This window comes from Achroia grisella, unplaced genomic scaffold (assembly GCF_030625045.1).
Source record: "Achroia grisella isolate CSIRO2021 unplaced genomic scaffold, CSIRO_AGI_Agris_v1 utg900, whole genome shotgun sequence".
Classification (NCBI taxonomy): Eukaryota; Metazoa; Arthropoda; class Insecta; order Lepidoptera; family Pyralidae; genus Achroia; species Achroia grisella.
Genome location: NW_026713059.1, coordinates 5,733,992 through 5,748,038, shown reverse-complemented (window position 1 = coordinate 5,748,038; position 14,047 = coordinate 5,733,992). Strand labels below are relative to the sequence as shown.

The window sequence follows — 14,047 nt, the reverse complement described above, 5'->3', positions numbered from 1 at the left end:
GAAGAGAACATATTGCGCCTACCCCATAAATGATTACAGTTAGTTGTATAATGACTATATCATAGCAGTGCTATAAAAATCGCATTTCACGAATACCAAAGCTACAAAATGACCTACATACACTGAGATAAACAGTTAAACTTTTTCGAGAACTATAAAAAATAGTCCGTCACCTGTCACCATCAATCATTAGTCATTATAAACAAACTTTTTTACTTTGCGTTTTCATTGATACCATTTTATATTTTAGGATTTTTTATTTACAAACATTATACACTTATTTTTTTAGCAGTTGCCTATTTTTATATATATAAAAAATGTTTGATTGCCAAAACGATGACGAGGGTGAATATTTCGAAGGTTTATATGAAAATGGACACTGGGATTGGAATAATCACACTCAAGGGCTTATTTTTATAAGGTATCTACTAACTAGCATTTACCTGCGTCTTCGTCTGCTTATATCACAAAAGTATGAAAACTATTTTGTTTTAATTTATGCATGTAAAATGATTTCCCTTGGCCTGATAAGTTTAAAAATGTTAGTGATGATATTTTAATAATTGTCACCCAAAGCCTTAAAATACAATAACATAAATAAATTATAATAAAGGTAAACAAATTATCAAATGTATACTAACTGTCTAATACTATTTTACATATTCCCATATAATACTTACTTACCCACTTATTTGTTACAGTGACCTAACTTCCAAACCAAACGACGTTAAGATATTGCCTCCAGCTACAATAATTGGACCAATTCAATTCAAAGACGATATAGGTTTAATAGAACAAGTGAGTAGATTGAAACATATAAAATATATTTAGGTAACTATTGAAACAAAACGTCCAATATTTACAATAAAAACCATTAGATTATCTTCTTACGACGATACGAGTATTATGCAAAGTACATTAATGTGTATACTATACAATATTGGTCTAAATATGATTAAATGCAATATAAATTAATAAATTTATACTTTTAGCAACGTTTCAAAAAACGTTATCAAAGGAAATCATCTGGGGAAACGGATGTCGTTTTTCTTCAGGTAACCACAAAATATCATATTAGTTTCAATTGTAATATTGTGTAGATCTTAACCAAATGATCAGGCAATAATACTATGAAGTGTCTATGTATATGGGAAAAGGATCGATGTATAGAAATAATTATAATATAAATTTGTATATCAATATAACGCGACACTACAAAATTTATCCCTATATTACTGGTTACAGATCTTTTATATACAAAAAAAATGAGTTCTTTATTAATTAAAATATCAATATCTATATTTGTTATAGGATATAAAAGATATTGTAATATACACAGCACCTATAAGTATACTCAACAAATCGGTGATTAACATTTTACACACATCTGCAGCCGATCGCTTTTTGAGAGCTTCAATATTTTATTTCCAATACTATCTACAGGTAAACCAATGAAATTAAAAAATAATGTATACTGAAAAATATATATTTTTTTAATTTAAATACCATAGATATGTAGTTAATAAATGTTTATATCATGTACAATTAATGTTAGATAGCAGATGAAATGAATAAGCGAATACTGGACTTAGAAAACAAAATACGTACTAAAAACAGCATCAAGACGGAATCAGTATTTCGTGATAACCTTCAAGATCTGCGTTTGTTAATAACTAAGGAATATTGCAACATACTCTTAGGTAATGAATAATAAAGTATGTTAAAGAGCATTTAAAATAATTTCTTTAGACTGACTAACGCATATTTTTTTTATTCATAATTCATTTCCCACCCGATTACCCACTCTTTGACTTACACCGACTATTTATGACTAAGTTATATGAGATACACTCTTTTGAGTCGAATACCACATCCTCGAATTATTTATTATTAAACTATACAGAACATACATTTCTATCTCACTATCGAGATATTATTTATAATAATTCTAATGAAAATTACTTGTTATGTTAAATTTTAGAAAACTATAAACAACATATATATAATAATAATATTCTATAGGTGCTGAAGAATATAAGAAATATCATCATTTGGGACCTAAAAAGAAGTCACGATCAATGTCTAAAAAAGAAAGCGTAATATTTGAATCTGTTCTACGTATCAGTATACAAATAATATGGGTGGCTCTTGGTCGAAAAAAAATTAATGAAATTGGTACCTTTTAAAAATTAGTATGAAATAATTAGTATCTAAACAATTTTCGGTTTACACTCCGCTGAAGTTTCAAGAGTTTTCGTAATAAGGAGGTTACAAATAAATGTATACATATTTTAAATTCAATCCTCTCAAATTTTCACGATCGATTTCAACCCACTTTTCATTACTTTTGTTTTGTTGCACTGCGTTGTGTCGATGGTGCCACAATGCAGTGGCACAAACTTATTTGAAGTTGAGTGACTAATTTGAAATCTATATTTTCTTATATTACAATAGATATATAATAGATACTATTCTATGTGAATTACTTATTGCTGTACAAACATGCTTTGTATATAGATTGATCCATGAAAGAAGGGTTCATGTTTAATAAGCTGTTTATATTCAGTCAAAATAACTTAGCCAATCTGCAAGTATACTAATCTGGCAATTTTTCTACTGGGTAATCTAAAGTTAGGCCATTTACTGATTACTTCTTTTGAACAAGATGTGCGCATGACTAAACTTAACCCGCGAATTGTGTTTATTTCCTCATATGGTTAACTGAAGTATTCTATGACACTATTAGTTATTATTAGTATATTATTTTAAAAATTAAAAATTACACTATATGTACTAAATTCTATAAAAATAATAATACAATTCTTTAGTTATGATATTTGATAAAAGTTACTAAAATGTACTCAAACTTAAAATCATTTATTCATGTAGGAGCTTTCGACCCCTTATGTACTTCATATTTTTTATCACAATCTCTACCGTCTAATTCGCCTAACTACTTCATCGAGAAGAACCTGCAACAAACTCAAATGGTATATATTTTTGGACTGTAGAATATTAATAATAGGTACAAAAGATTATTTACTATCTAATATCTACTTATTTAATATATTTTCTTGTTTTTTTATGAATTGGTTTAAATCGAGTAAGCGGGTATATAATATATGTTTATTACTTTCAGAATTAGAAATGCATAGAATATTTAAATCAAAAATATTCAATATGGCAGAACATAAGTTAGCACATAATTATAAAACTACACTAACACTGGAAGAGCTGTGCGTCTTGCAAGGACATTGCTTTAATCCTAATAACAAGAAATTAAATATGCGCGCCCCTCTCATGAACGAACTCACCTGTCATCGAGATGTTAGCTTCATGGTTTTTGGTCTTGGAGTCGTTAAATATTCTAGGTTTCTACTACTTATTACTACATGTATAAGCATTATATTTGTCATAGTATCAGCCTAATTTGTTCACTACTGGACATAAACTGTAATAAAGAATAGTTCTGGCATCTGTATGTACTAATTCGCTGTGTCTAGTATAGCAAGATTTCAGCCCAGACTGCGTTGTCTGTCTAGAATCGCAGCGTAAAAACCTTCTCAATTTTTCAAGATAATTATTTAGTCGGCTCATTACCATGCGTTTGTATAGATATAAGTAGATAACTAATGGTACTTCATTGTTTATTGATTTATAAACATAATGTACCTACAAGGCTATAGGTAAGAATATTTCTTACTATTACGTCTTATATCCCCATGCGTTTTATTAGTATAGATATAATTAGAATTAAAATACACAGAATTTATTGTGAATCATAGATGTCCGTACACAGTATAAGATATTACACAGATTATATTACATACGGTACACAGTACAAATATTAACTATATGAAAATATATAGATTAAACTCCCGACTTCGCTACATGGAGCGAGTTTTAATAGCGCCGGAGATGATGTTCAGTGAACTACAAGTCACAATTGGTATTATTGGGTTACCGCGGGCCCGTTTCAATACTATGCTTAGAGAGATCAAGGTACCAGCACCCACTACCTCATCTGGAGCCAGTGTCCGTCAATCTATGTCACGGTAATATAATACAATAAGTATACCTTGATCTTTCAGATAAAGTAAATTTAAATCACGGCCCCGCTGCATATTTCCGATGCTCAGTTTCGATTCCTTGCATTTAATATTTAAGTATTTCTATCAGTTATTTAATAACATAAAACTTAATACAACCTCTGATTACTTTGGAACTGGACAACGCTGTGCAAGTCCCTAAGTTATTATTGTTAATATTTGAGTCTAAAATTTGACATTTCCAGTCTAGCATCCAGATTTTCTAAGAGTACTGGCACTGCCCGTACCCAAAAACTATATGATGATATTTACTTACCGCCACAAGATTTTGAAGAAAGGTAATAATCCTTATAATATTAGAGAAATAATCGAACTTCTACAATTACGCAAAATAGTAATCTATCATAGAATAGAAATAAACTTGTAGTATATTATTTCGGCTACCAATCCTGAAAATTTTGTCACCAAAATGTGGTATATAACACCTAAATCCTTGTCAATGCTCAATACAATATTATGCTTTTGATATTCATACTAAAATAAGCTTCTACTCCAAAGAAATTTGTAGCAAGTCTTACAAACTTCAGTCATTCATAGTTTACATTTTAGAATAGTGTTTTGCAATAACTAAGATAAATCATATCAACATTATGCAGGGAACACCTACCCGAATACTTCCCAACTGAGAGTTATCCTAACAAGACATGCAACCACCAGCACAGACTCAAATGGTTGGCGCGCATCACCCGTCTCAGAAGCGGCCGGCGAAGTGCCAAGATCAGACATCCGTGATGTGCCTAACAAAACTTTGTGTTACCGAGTAACAGAAATCCTAAATATATACTCGTATTGTTGGTATAAATCTTTTGATTGATAGAGAATACAAAATGTATATTGTAATTACTTAAACCCATAACACTTCATCCGTCTAAATATTTAATACAACAATACTGAAATACATTGTCACTGTACTTTTGCATAATTGAGAAGATATGGCGGAGCTTACATACGTTTTGTAGCCCATCCGAATGTCAGTCAGGAGCGACTGAATTAGATGATAAATTTTCATGGAATTACTACTATCTGACAGGTTTATTACTATAATGAATAGTACATGCCTACTGCAATTATCCTGTCAGAAGTCTATCGAAATAATATATTCTACAGCTGTCGATGAACTAGCACTATTTACGATAGTCCTCATAAATTATTAGGTACATTCGAGCGATATAATCTCCTTATCTTAATACAAATTGTGCCTTATTTTCAATTAAGCACGTTAAATTTTAGGTTTGAGTAATGAAATACAAATTTTCAGTTTTAGTTCCTATAATTAATAGGACAAAAGTAAACCTGGGATGATATTTTTGTAATCGATCGAGTCGGCCGAGTTGTTTCCTAACAAAAATTTTAAAATATATCCAACAATTGTTTAATTAAAATACATATACAATAACCTTTATTGTAATGAAATATGTATTGTATAGTACATAGTTATACACATATAGCTTCTTCTCTGAGGAGAGAAAGAATACCAGTGGGAGGATGATTATCTCGATAGTGAGATGTGAGTGTATACTGTTATACAGTGTAGGTACCCGTATAAGGTATACATAGTATTATAATACGTAGCAATACAACAAAGTAAGAACAAATGTGACTCGTTGTTGTGGTCTAATGAAATGTCTGTATATAATCAGATAAAATATTATAATCATGTCATTATTACAGCAAACAAATTAAAAACTTTTTTGACATCAGCGCACTATGGCTAATACAATGTTAGTATCAATAAAATTAATTTATCGTAATCTCGTATGTAAACTAACACGACGTAGTTTTTGGATAGAGAAGTTTCATGAGCCTGTTCTGCCAACGCCGGCGCTGCGTGTCGCTACAACGATTAATGTGTTCGGGCTCGTCAGGAAATGATGAGGGAAAAAAAAACCTGTAAAGTTGTTGCTATTATCTATATAATAATACAGAAAATTTTAATAATAAAAAAAACCGTACGAGCCAAAAGAACATCTATGTTACCGCCTAGTTTTAAAGACTTGAAAATTGGTCGAATGTAACCCTGTAACCGAAAGTTAATTTCACTGAAACTGGTGATACTTTGCGTTAATATTTTCTAAATTATATGCCAAGGACAAGCATCCCATGAAGCACATTCTTCCATACCATCTGTGAAAGCATCATGAAAATCGGTTCAGTAAGTAATATTTGTGTAAAATGAATTATGAATATAGAAAGTAATACAGTAAATGAAAGTGTTTGATGTTTATGGGCACACCCATGTGTTTTTTTTTTTAATTTTAAACACATTACTAGGATTTTGCAAGTGATTTCTTGCGAGAACTATATGCTTACTCTCTCTTTTCCTTACGTGGCAGGACAATATCAGGGTATAGTTTTTGTGCAACTAACAGACTTTTTCTCATTGAACTACTACTCTTGGAGCTGTAACCACTCGCCGATGACCTAAATACAACAAAATAATTACTAACACTGGAAATTGTAATAACGACACGATATTAATCTATACTAATATATTATAAAGAGGTAAGTTTGTAAACTTGGATGTTGTGAAGTTTCTGTTACTATTAATCCGATTTTGAAAATTCTTTTAGAATTAGATTGCCCATTTTTGTAGGAAAGCTATGTATCAGAAAAGCTACTGCTAATAGGAATATGGAACTGTAATGAAAAATGTAGTTGAACTGGCGATTATGCCCAAGTCAGCTAGTTCGATATAGATTAATTACTAAATTAAATCATTACTAACATTGAAGCTCTAGACTTTCCTCCTTCTGAAATGACAGGTAATGGTCTCAACATGGTGTCGAATAATGATCGTGGCATACCCAAAATGCCCACAACTATATCTAGTTCTTTTAGTTTATCCTCTGGTCCGGCTACTGCTTGCAACATATAATGAAGACGCGGCGTCATCCTTTCACACAGAGATTGAAGAATAGTACACGTACGTTATAATATATGTATAACTAATATGACAGTAGTAATTATGTAAAACAAATTTTATAACCCAATTATTATCATTTATTTAATTTAATACATATCTAAGTGAAGACATTTATACTCTTTCACTGCTAATTCAACCTTATTTATATAGGTTGAAATAGCTGTGTACGTAGAGACGTATAAACGTAGAAACAGTAGGTAACATGTGTTGTTATAAAAATGAATTTAAAAACATACAGCAATCTCTAGCGTCTATGTAGCAACATGCAAATGATTTTGGACTGATTTTATTGCTCAAAGCACTGAATGAAATACTCTAAACTCTCTTGAATAAGATAATCATTACATAGTATAAAACAAAGTCGCTGTAGCTGTCTATCCGTCCCTATGTATGCTTAAATCTTTAAAACTACGCAACGGATTTTGAAGCGCTTTTTTTAAATAGATAGAGTGATTCAAGAGAAAGGTATATAATACATGTACACCCGGGCGAAGCCGGGGCCAGTAGCTAGTAACTTATAAATTATTTTACTGGGGACTTCTAATAACTCCAATTCCCAACAGACGGTAGTCGATTTCCCTGTGACAGAAGACCTCATTCATCAGCGGTGAACGTGTGTTCAGTTTCTTGTCGTGACGCACGCAGTGACCCAGGAGCACCGCTCGTTCCTCCTTTGCCATCTTGGCTATGTAATTGGTACGCAATGTGTGCTCCACGGCATTGAATATCTGCGACTTGAAGATACGGTTCATTTCCAATTCTAATAACATCCACAATGATTAATCACAGTTTATGGGCAGCGTATAAACATAACGTTACGAATAAATAGATAATATACGTGAATGTTCATGTTTATGATTTTATCCAGTTATTTCTATTCTATAGTACATACATACAGGTACCTGCTTAAAATCATAAGTGTTACTATTGCACAATTAAATTTACATACATAGATACTTTATTCTACAGTAAATTACGGAAAATAAATTGTACTACTAAAATTTTAATTAAATATTTAAAAAAATGACAATGAGCAGTAGCTACATAAAAACATTTTTATTAAAACATTATTTTATTATATTGTAAATAACTAAAAAGATCAACAAAACATAATAATTTGCAAAATAAAATATAGAAATATATATTTATTCATTTACAATATAACTGATTTATAAATTTAACATCCCCTCCAGATTATACAATTAAAACTTTGCGTATCAAATCGCGGCTGAATGGGACAATAAAAAAACAGTCGAGAAACAAATAAATTAAAAAAAAAAAAAAAAAAATACAATATAATATTTACCAATTTGATTACACACATTTGAACACACATACGGAGCAAAGTTTCAAAAAGCCGCGCATCTTTGTCCGATAACGACCGTCGTTTTTTCTGTGGTCCCATGTGGTGAAATTTTCGGGTATCGCTGCCACCTGATGTAGAAAAAAAAGTATTTGTACGTATAGTAATAATAATGGATGTATGTTTATGCTCTATTAGTTACATAATGCTATTAAAAGCATCAGAAAACTACAATAAAAACGTACAAAATGTTACTGGCGTTTATAGTAGTACCTACGTAGTTAATCTAGTAAAAAAATAGTCATACCCAAAAGTTTTAAAGAAAACTGCTAATAATTATCTAAGTATCTTAATAATATAAACGCGGAAGTTTGTGAATGTGGATGAATGGATGGATATTTGTTAGCCTTTCACAAAAAAACTGAATGGATTTTAATGAATCTTTACAATAATATAGCATATACATCAGAATATCACAAGACTATAAATCCAAACGGGAGAAACTGTGGTCACAGCTAGAGATACATAATATAATAAATTCTTTCATTATTAATTAAATAAACAACAACAATATTATCCACCTATAAGCATTGTAGTGTATTCCTTAGCAACTAATAGTCGTAAATCCGACAAATTATCACGGTACTCTTTTTCTAGAATCTCACAGTCTGGAGTGCGCACTTTCATCTCTAATTCCATAATCCGAAGTCCCATTTCATCGGCTACCTAAAAATTTAATGCGTTTAATTACAAAACACCATAAGTTCAAAATAAATTACCGTTATTTTATACAAAATTATTCTTACCTGTAAGTAATATTCAGAGTACAGTATAAGTGCCCTAATAAATCTTTCAGTTGTTGGAAGATGTAGCATATTTATAAGCATGGGGCTCATTATACCCACTGGAGCCGTGAATAATGCAATATCTTTCACGTCCTGAAAATCAGAAAATTATCTTATGATTTGGACACGATGATATATTAGATAGATTATATATATAAATACAGTACAGTTCGACGGCCTCGATGATTAGCGATTTAGCACGCCGCTTTACTTCTGATGATTCCGGGTTCGATTCCTCCCACGGTTCAATTTTGTATCGGCATGGGTGTTTTCTATGTAACACTGTATTGTATGCATAAACAAATATCTAAGTATTGTATGTTCAGTATACGTAATACAAGCTCTGCTTAGGTTGGAACTTTTATGACGCTGTGTGATTTCTCCAGGATGATTATTATTATTAGATGAAATAAGATAAAAAACGGAACCTGTAATTAGTCGTAGTATGATTTATATAGTCTATAAGCCATCCTCTATAAATAGGCTATGGAATCGAACACACCTTTCTTTTATTCGAACCATTACCTACCCACTGAAATTAGCACATTCAAACCAAATAAATAAAACTCCTCAGCTTAATACCTAATATTATTATAGCCTGTAACTAGCTGTGCCCGCTGTTTCACCCGCATGAAATTTACAGCCTATATATAATTCTAAGCGATATTATGTACTCTAAAGTTTCATCAAAATACGTTCAGTAGTTTTTGCGTGAAAGAGTAACAATCTTCCATCCATACACACAAACTTTCGCGTTTATAATATTAATTAGATACTATCATACTTGCACGGTTATGACATCAGCCTGTCCTGGTTTTAATTTTCTTTGGTAACGTCGACGAAATCGAATCTGCAATATTTAGGAAAAAACTTCTCCATAGACTTAAATATTCTAATAAAACTTCTTTCATATTTGTATTAATTATTGAAAGAGAAAAAATACCTGTTCTATTAAATCCACGTCATCTCTAAATTCAACTGTACCCGTGGGCGCCTTAGTTAGTATTTGTATAGTTTCTACGGGCTTTGTAGGAAGATCACTAATAAGAATATGATGTTAAATTATATCATGTAAATTATGGGTCACTTATGTCACCAAAAATTAGCAATGATATTAAACTATATAGAAAAAAATAATGTTTCCTTCAGGAACTAAATAACACAACAATTCACACGTAAAACCCCTAACTAGATACTTAGGTACCGCAAAGTATATATTTATGTTTACATTGAAATCGTGAAAGATCAAATCAATAAAATTTGAAATTCCATAATCATACTACCTATTTAAGCCCAATGTTGGTAAAACAGCCTACAGACATACTAAAATCCAGATTTTAGCTATATTAAAGCAGTTGTGGTAGGAGTAAAATCGGCGTACACACTCTGATAAACTGGCCCCAATTTCACTTCAAACGCTGCGATCTAGGAAGTGATCCAGGGCGCTCCCCATTTATACTTCGTTATAGCCCCTTATTTTAGTGATGACTAATTCTTTATATGATGCAAGATATACGCTGTTTAAACTAACCTTACAAAAACTAGCGCCTCTACAGATTCGTCCCACGTCCAATGTCCACCTTCATACAACCCTCCAAAACCTCCTTCATCTTCATCATCAGCCATTTCAGAAAAAATCTAAATTATTCAGTATTTATCAATAGAGACAAAACTCGCTCAACTATTCAAAGTCAACTTGACAGTCACGTAATATTTTATTTCTTAATATAGACCTCAGCTGTGACTTTAGAGGTGTAACGTGACTTATTTCGATATAATATATAGAATTTTCAATGGATTTGTGTATGAATTAAAACTAAAAAAATACTAAGTTTGTTCCATAAAACAAAAATCCTAATCTTCTGGTAATACCTAGTATTATTTATGTATCACAGACGTATAAATAAAAATTGAAAATATTTTGGCATTTGACATTAACATTAATACTACATGGATCCAAAATTTCTATTTTTATAATTAATATAGTATGTCATTAAGTAGGTATGCAATATATAATTAATCCCAACATTGTTCAAAGGCGTGTGCGTGAAGTGTAGGTAGGTAGGTAGGTAGGTAGATAGTAGTAGATACGTATCTTAGTCTCAATCACAGACAATACATATTCAATCGTGTTTGTACTGCCATGCAGTTGCGGTATTTACCATGGTTGTTTTGAATTCCTAAGGAACAAAAAAAACATAACACACCCCCATAACTAAATAGTTGAGGTACACTATGGTATCTACCTATTTAATGAATTTCTTACAATGCTGTTATATTCATAAACTACGCTTATTAATGCGTTTATTAGTCATCATAATGCGTATCGGTATGTTAATCTAAAGTTACGAAATGAACTCGAGTTACCATGGATATTTTACTAGTAGATACATAGTTATAAAATAAATTTTCCATATCGGGGACTTTTAAAATCATACTTTTAATAATAATTCATGGACAGCTATAACTTGCGAATCAGAATTTCCATCGAGCGTGTTTGTAAGTTCAGTTGAATTTACGATGTCACCAGTAAGTTGCTCTCGACGCCACTGAATATAAAGTTATGTTAATGCCACTACTGCACCTAACTCCAAACCTTAAAACTTGTAAAATGTTTAAACTTATTGGGAATGTACGCTATTGCGTGAATACAAATCGCCAGTATAACTAATGGAATTCCATTTTGAACATTTGTAAACACGAGTTATGCCTACTGAAATTATATCATGCAAGACCACACGAGATTATTAACTCATATTACATAAAATATCTAAATTCCATTCCAATTAACCTCACCAACTTCATATCCGAAATCGTATATACCTAAATAAAAGTATTTTATTGTAGACGGAGTAACGTAGCCTCCAATAATGCCTGATAATTAAAAAAATATTTTCTTGTTATTAAATTGAACTGTACATAGCTATTGATATCAATAAAATTAAGACAAAATATTGGAATACCTCGAACAACAAATATCACAACCAGCATACGACTTCATTCCCTTGCATTACAATAGGGAATAGTTTGATAGCAACAAAGGATTAAGGTCTATTGATTCCAAAAAAATATTAATTAGGTCATTAAAAATGTAGCACATAGAATGCACCATATCTACTTACGGACATTAGTGCATATCTATCTACTGGATGAATGAAAATTGTGGTAAATTAAATTAGTTAGTTGGACATATGAAGTAGGTAAGTTATTCAATATTACATATTTCAATAATTACAGTACAAGTGAAACATTGCTGCAAACAGATACCGGAAGAAGGAATTCGGATACAAAAAAGAGAGAATTGAGAATTGAATGCAATGTAATACAGAAAACCTAGTTTACCTATTATTTTTTATTAAATTTATTTTTAAAATAATATAGAAGAAAATTCTAACACTAATTTTAGGCATAATAATTTTAAACAAAATAAACTGGATGTAAATTGGAGCAAGTATGTCATATGTTAAATCATTGAATACGAGTTAACAGCCGATTGCACACAAGGCTGTGAGATGCGCAGCTTTGATCATGCCCGTTCTGCCATGTGATCAAATGAGTGTCTACTTAGATTGGCACCCAGCATCAGTACCCATTACCCAGCCGGGAGTAACCCCATGTTTGTTTACAAAACTACATATTGAAAAATATATGTGTTATACATAAGTTTTTCTTCTTTAGTTTCATTATTTCAATCAGTGTAAATATGACTCTACCTTTTTTTATAGCACAGGGAACAAACAAGCATGCGTTTCACCTGATGGTAAGTGATTACCACCGCCCACGAGCAACTGCAACACCAGGGAAATTGCAAGTGCGTTGTCGCCCTTTTAAAAAGGAATAAGCTCTTTTCTTGAAGGTTTCATTATCGTATCGGTTCGGAAATACCATTTCTGGAAGGTGATTCCACAATGTGGTTGTGTGTGGCAAAAAGTTTCTAGAAAACCGCACTGTGGAGGACCATTCATCCTGATGATCATTACTGTTAAGAGTGGCGTAACCTATAGGAGCTCTAGTTTCCCCAAATTTAGATTAACATATTTTAATATGTAAATAATTAACAAAATATATTATAGTTAGTTTTAGTAATAATTAACAAAAATAATTATTTAAATCAAAATAATTCAAATCGTTTACAGAAGAAATAAGTTAAACGAAGCTCGTACATTCCTACCAACATTTCTCATCCAACCTCACTTCAGGTGAGTCCTCAAATTGCTCCGAATTGAAACTGCTATAGATACAAGTTTAAAAATCTGTTTTAAATTATACCACGAATTCGTCAAATAAACCTGAAGAAGCTCTACCAACACTTTCATAAACAAATTTAATTATAACGGCGTCAGCTACAGAATTTTTATCAATATTCAAATAGGGGTGATAAAATGTCTGTTTTGAAATCAAGTAACTACGTACCTACTCATAAAATTTAAAACCGGTTGCTGTAAATTAACAATGTAACAATATTAAATATAGACAGATATGTATTTAATAATTTTAATATTTATTACATATTTATTTCATAATTTTGTTTCTGATAATATGTAAATTAAAATAATTGCCACATACCTACTACTGTTCCATCCATTTAGATTCGATTTGAAAGTGTTAGGTTATTTACTAATATGAGATATACGATACGATACGATTTTTTATATATTTTTTTTAATTTATATTAGCCATTATTCTGGAGCGCACTTTCCAATTGTTTATGCAAAGAAGAAGAAAGTTTACCCTTTTCTATGGTTATATAAACCATAGGCTATAAGGCTATATGATAAAAATAATGTTACCATATAATAAAACATTCCTGTCAGCTTGCAGACAGTTAAATCAAACAAGTGATTTTATTCCCGATTAATATCTAAAA

At 31.1% G+C, this 14,047-nt stretch overlaps 2 protein-coding genes across 3 annotated transcripts; one reads left to right on the top strand and one right to left on the bottom strand.

Moving 5' to 3' along the window:
• The first annotated feature begins 206 nt into the window (after positions 1 to 206).
• Positions 207 to 4,922, top strand: LOC131853333 (uncharacterized). 2 transcript variants are annotated; one of them, XM_059204197.1, is made up of 10 exons: positions 207 to 421; positions 702 to 798; positions 993 to 1,055; positions 1,312 to 1,443; positions 1,556 to 1,700; positions 2,023 to 2,175; positions 3,140 to 3,371; positions 3,870 to 4,055; positions 4,295 to 4,387; positions 4,706 to 4,922. In XM_059204197.1, the coding sequence occupies exons 1-10, from the start codon at positions 318 to 320 to the stop codon at positions 4,839 to 4,841; spliced, it is 1,341 nt and encodes a 446-aa protein (XP_059060180.1). In that variant the 5' UTR covers positions 207 to 317; the 3' UTR covers positions 4,842 to 4,922. The 2 variants fall into 2 exon arrangements, with proteins under 2 accessions (XP_059060180.1, XP_059060181.1); XM_059204198.1 differs by lacking the exon at positions 3,870 to 4,055.
• Positions 4,923 to 5,536: 614 nt separating this feature from the next.
• On the bottom strand, positions 5,537 to 13,833 carry LOC131853309 (uncharacterized). Its single transcript, XM_059204168.1, has 11 exons — positions 13,747 to 13,833; positions 10,712 to 10,818; positions 10,124 to 10,220; positions 9,965 to 10,030; positions 9,142 to 9,273; positions 8,917 to 9,061; positions 8,355 to 8,466; positions 7,564 to 7,809; positions 6,835 to 7,002; positions 6,420 to 6,530; positions 5,537 to 5,997 (listed from the first exon to the last, which is right to left on the bottom strand). The coding sequence occupies exons 2-11, from the start codon at positions 10,804 to 10,806 to the stop codon at positions 5,874 to 5,876; spliced, it is 1,296 nt and encodes a 431-aa protein (XP_059060151.1). The 5' UTR covers positions 10,807 to 10,818; positions 13,747 to 13,833; the 3' UTR covers positions 5,537 to 5,873.
• Positions 13,834 to 14,047: the final 214 nt, after the last annotated feature.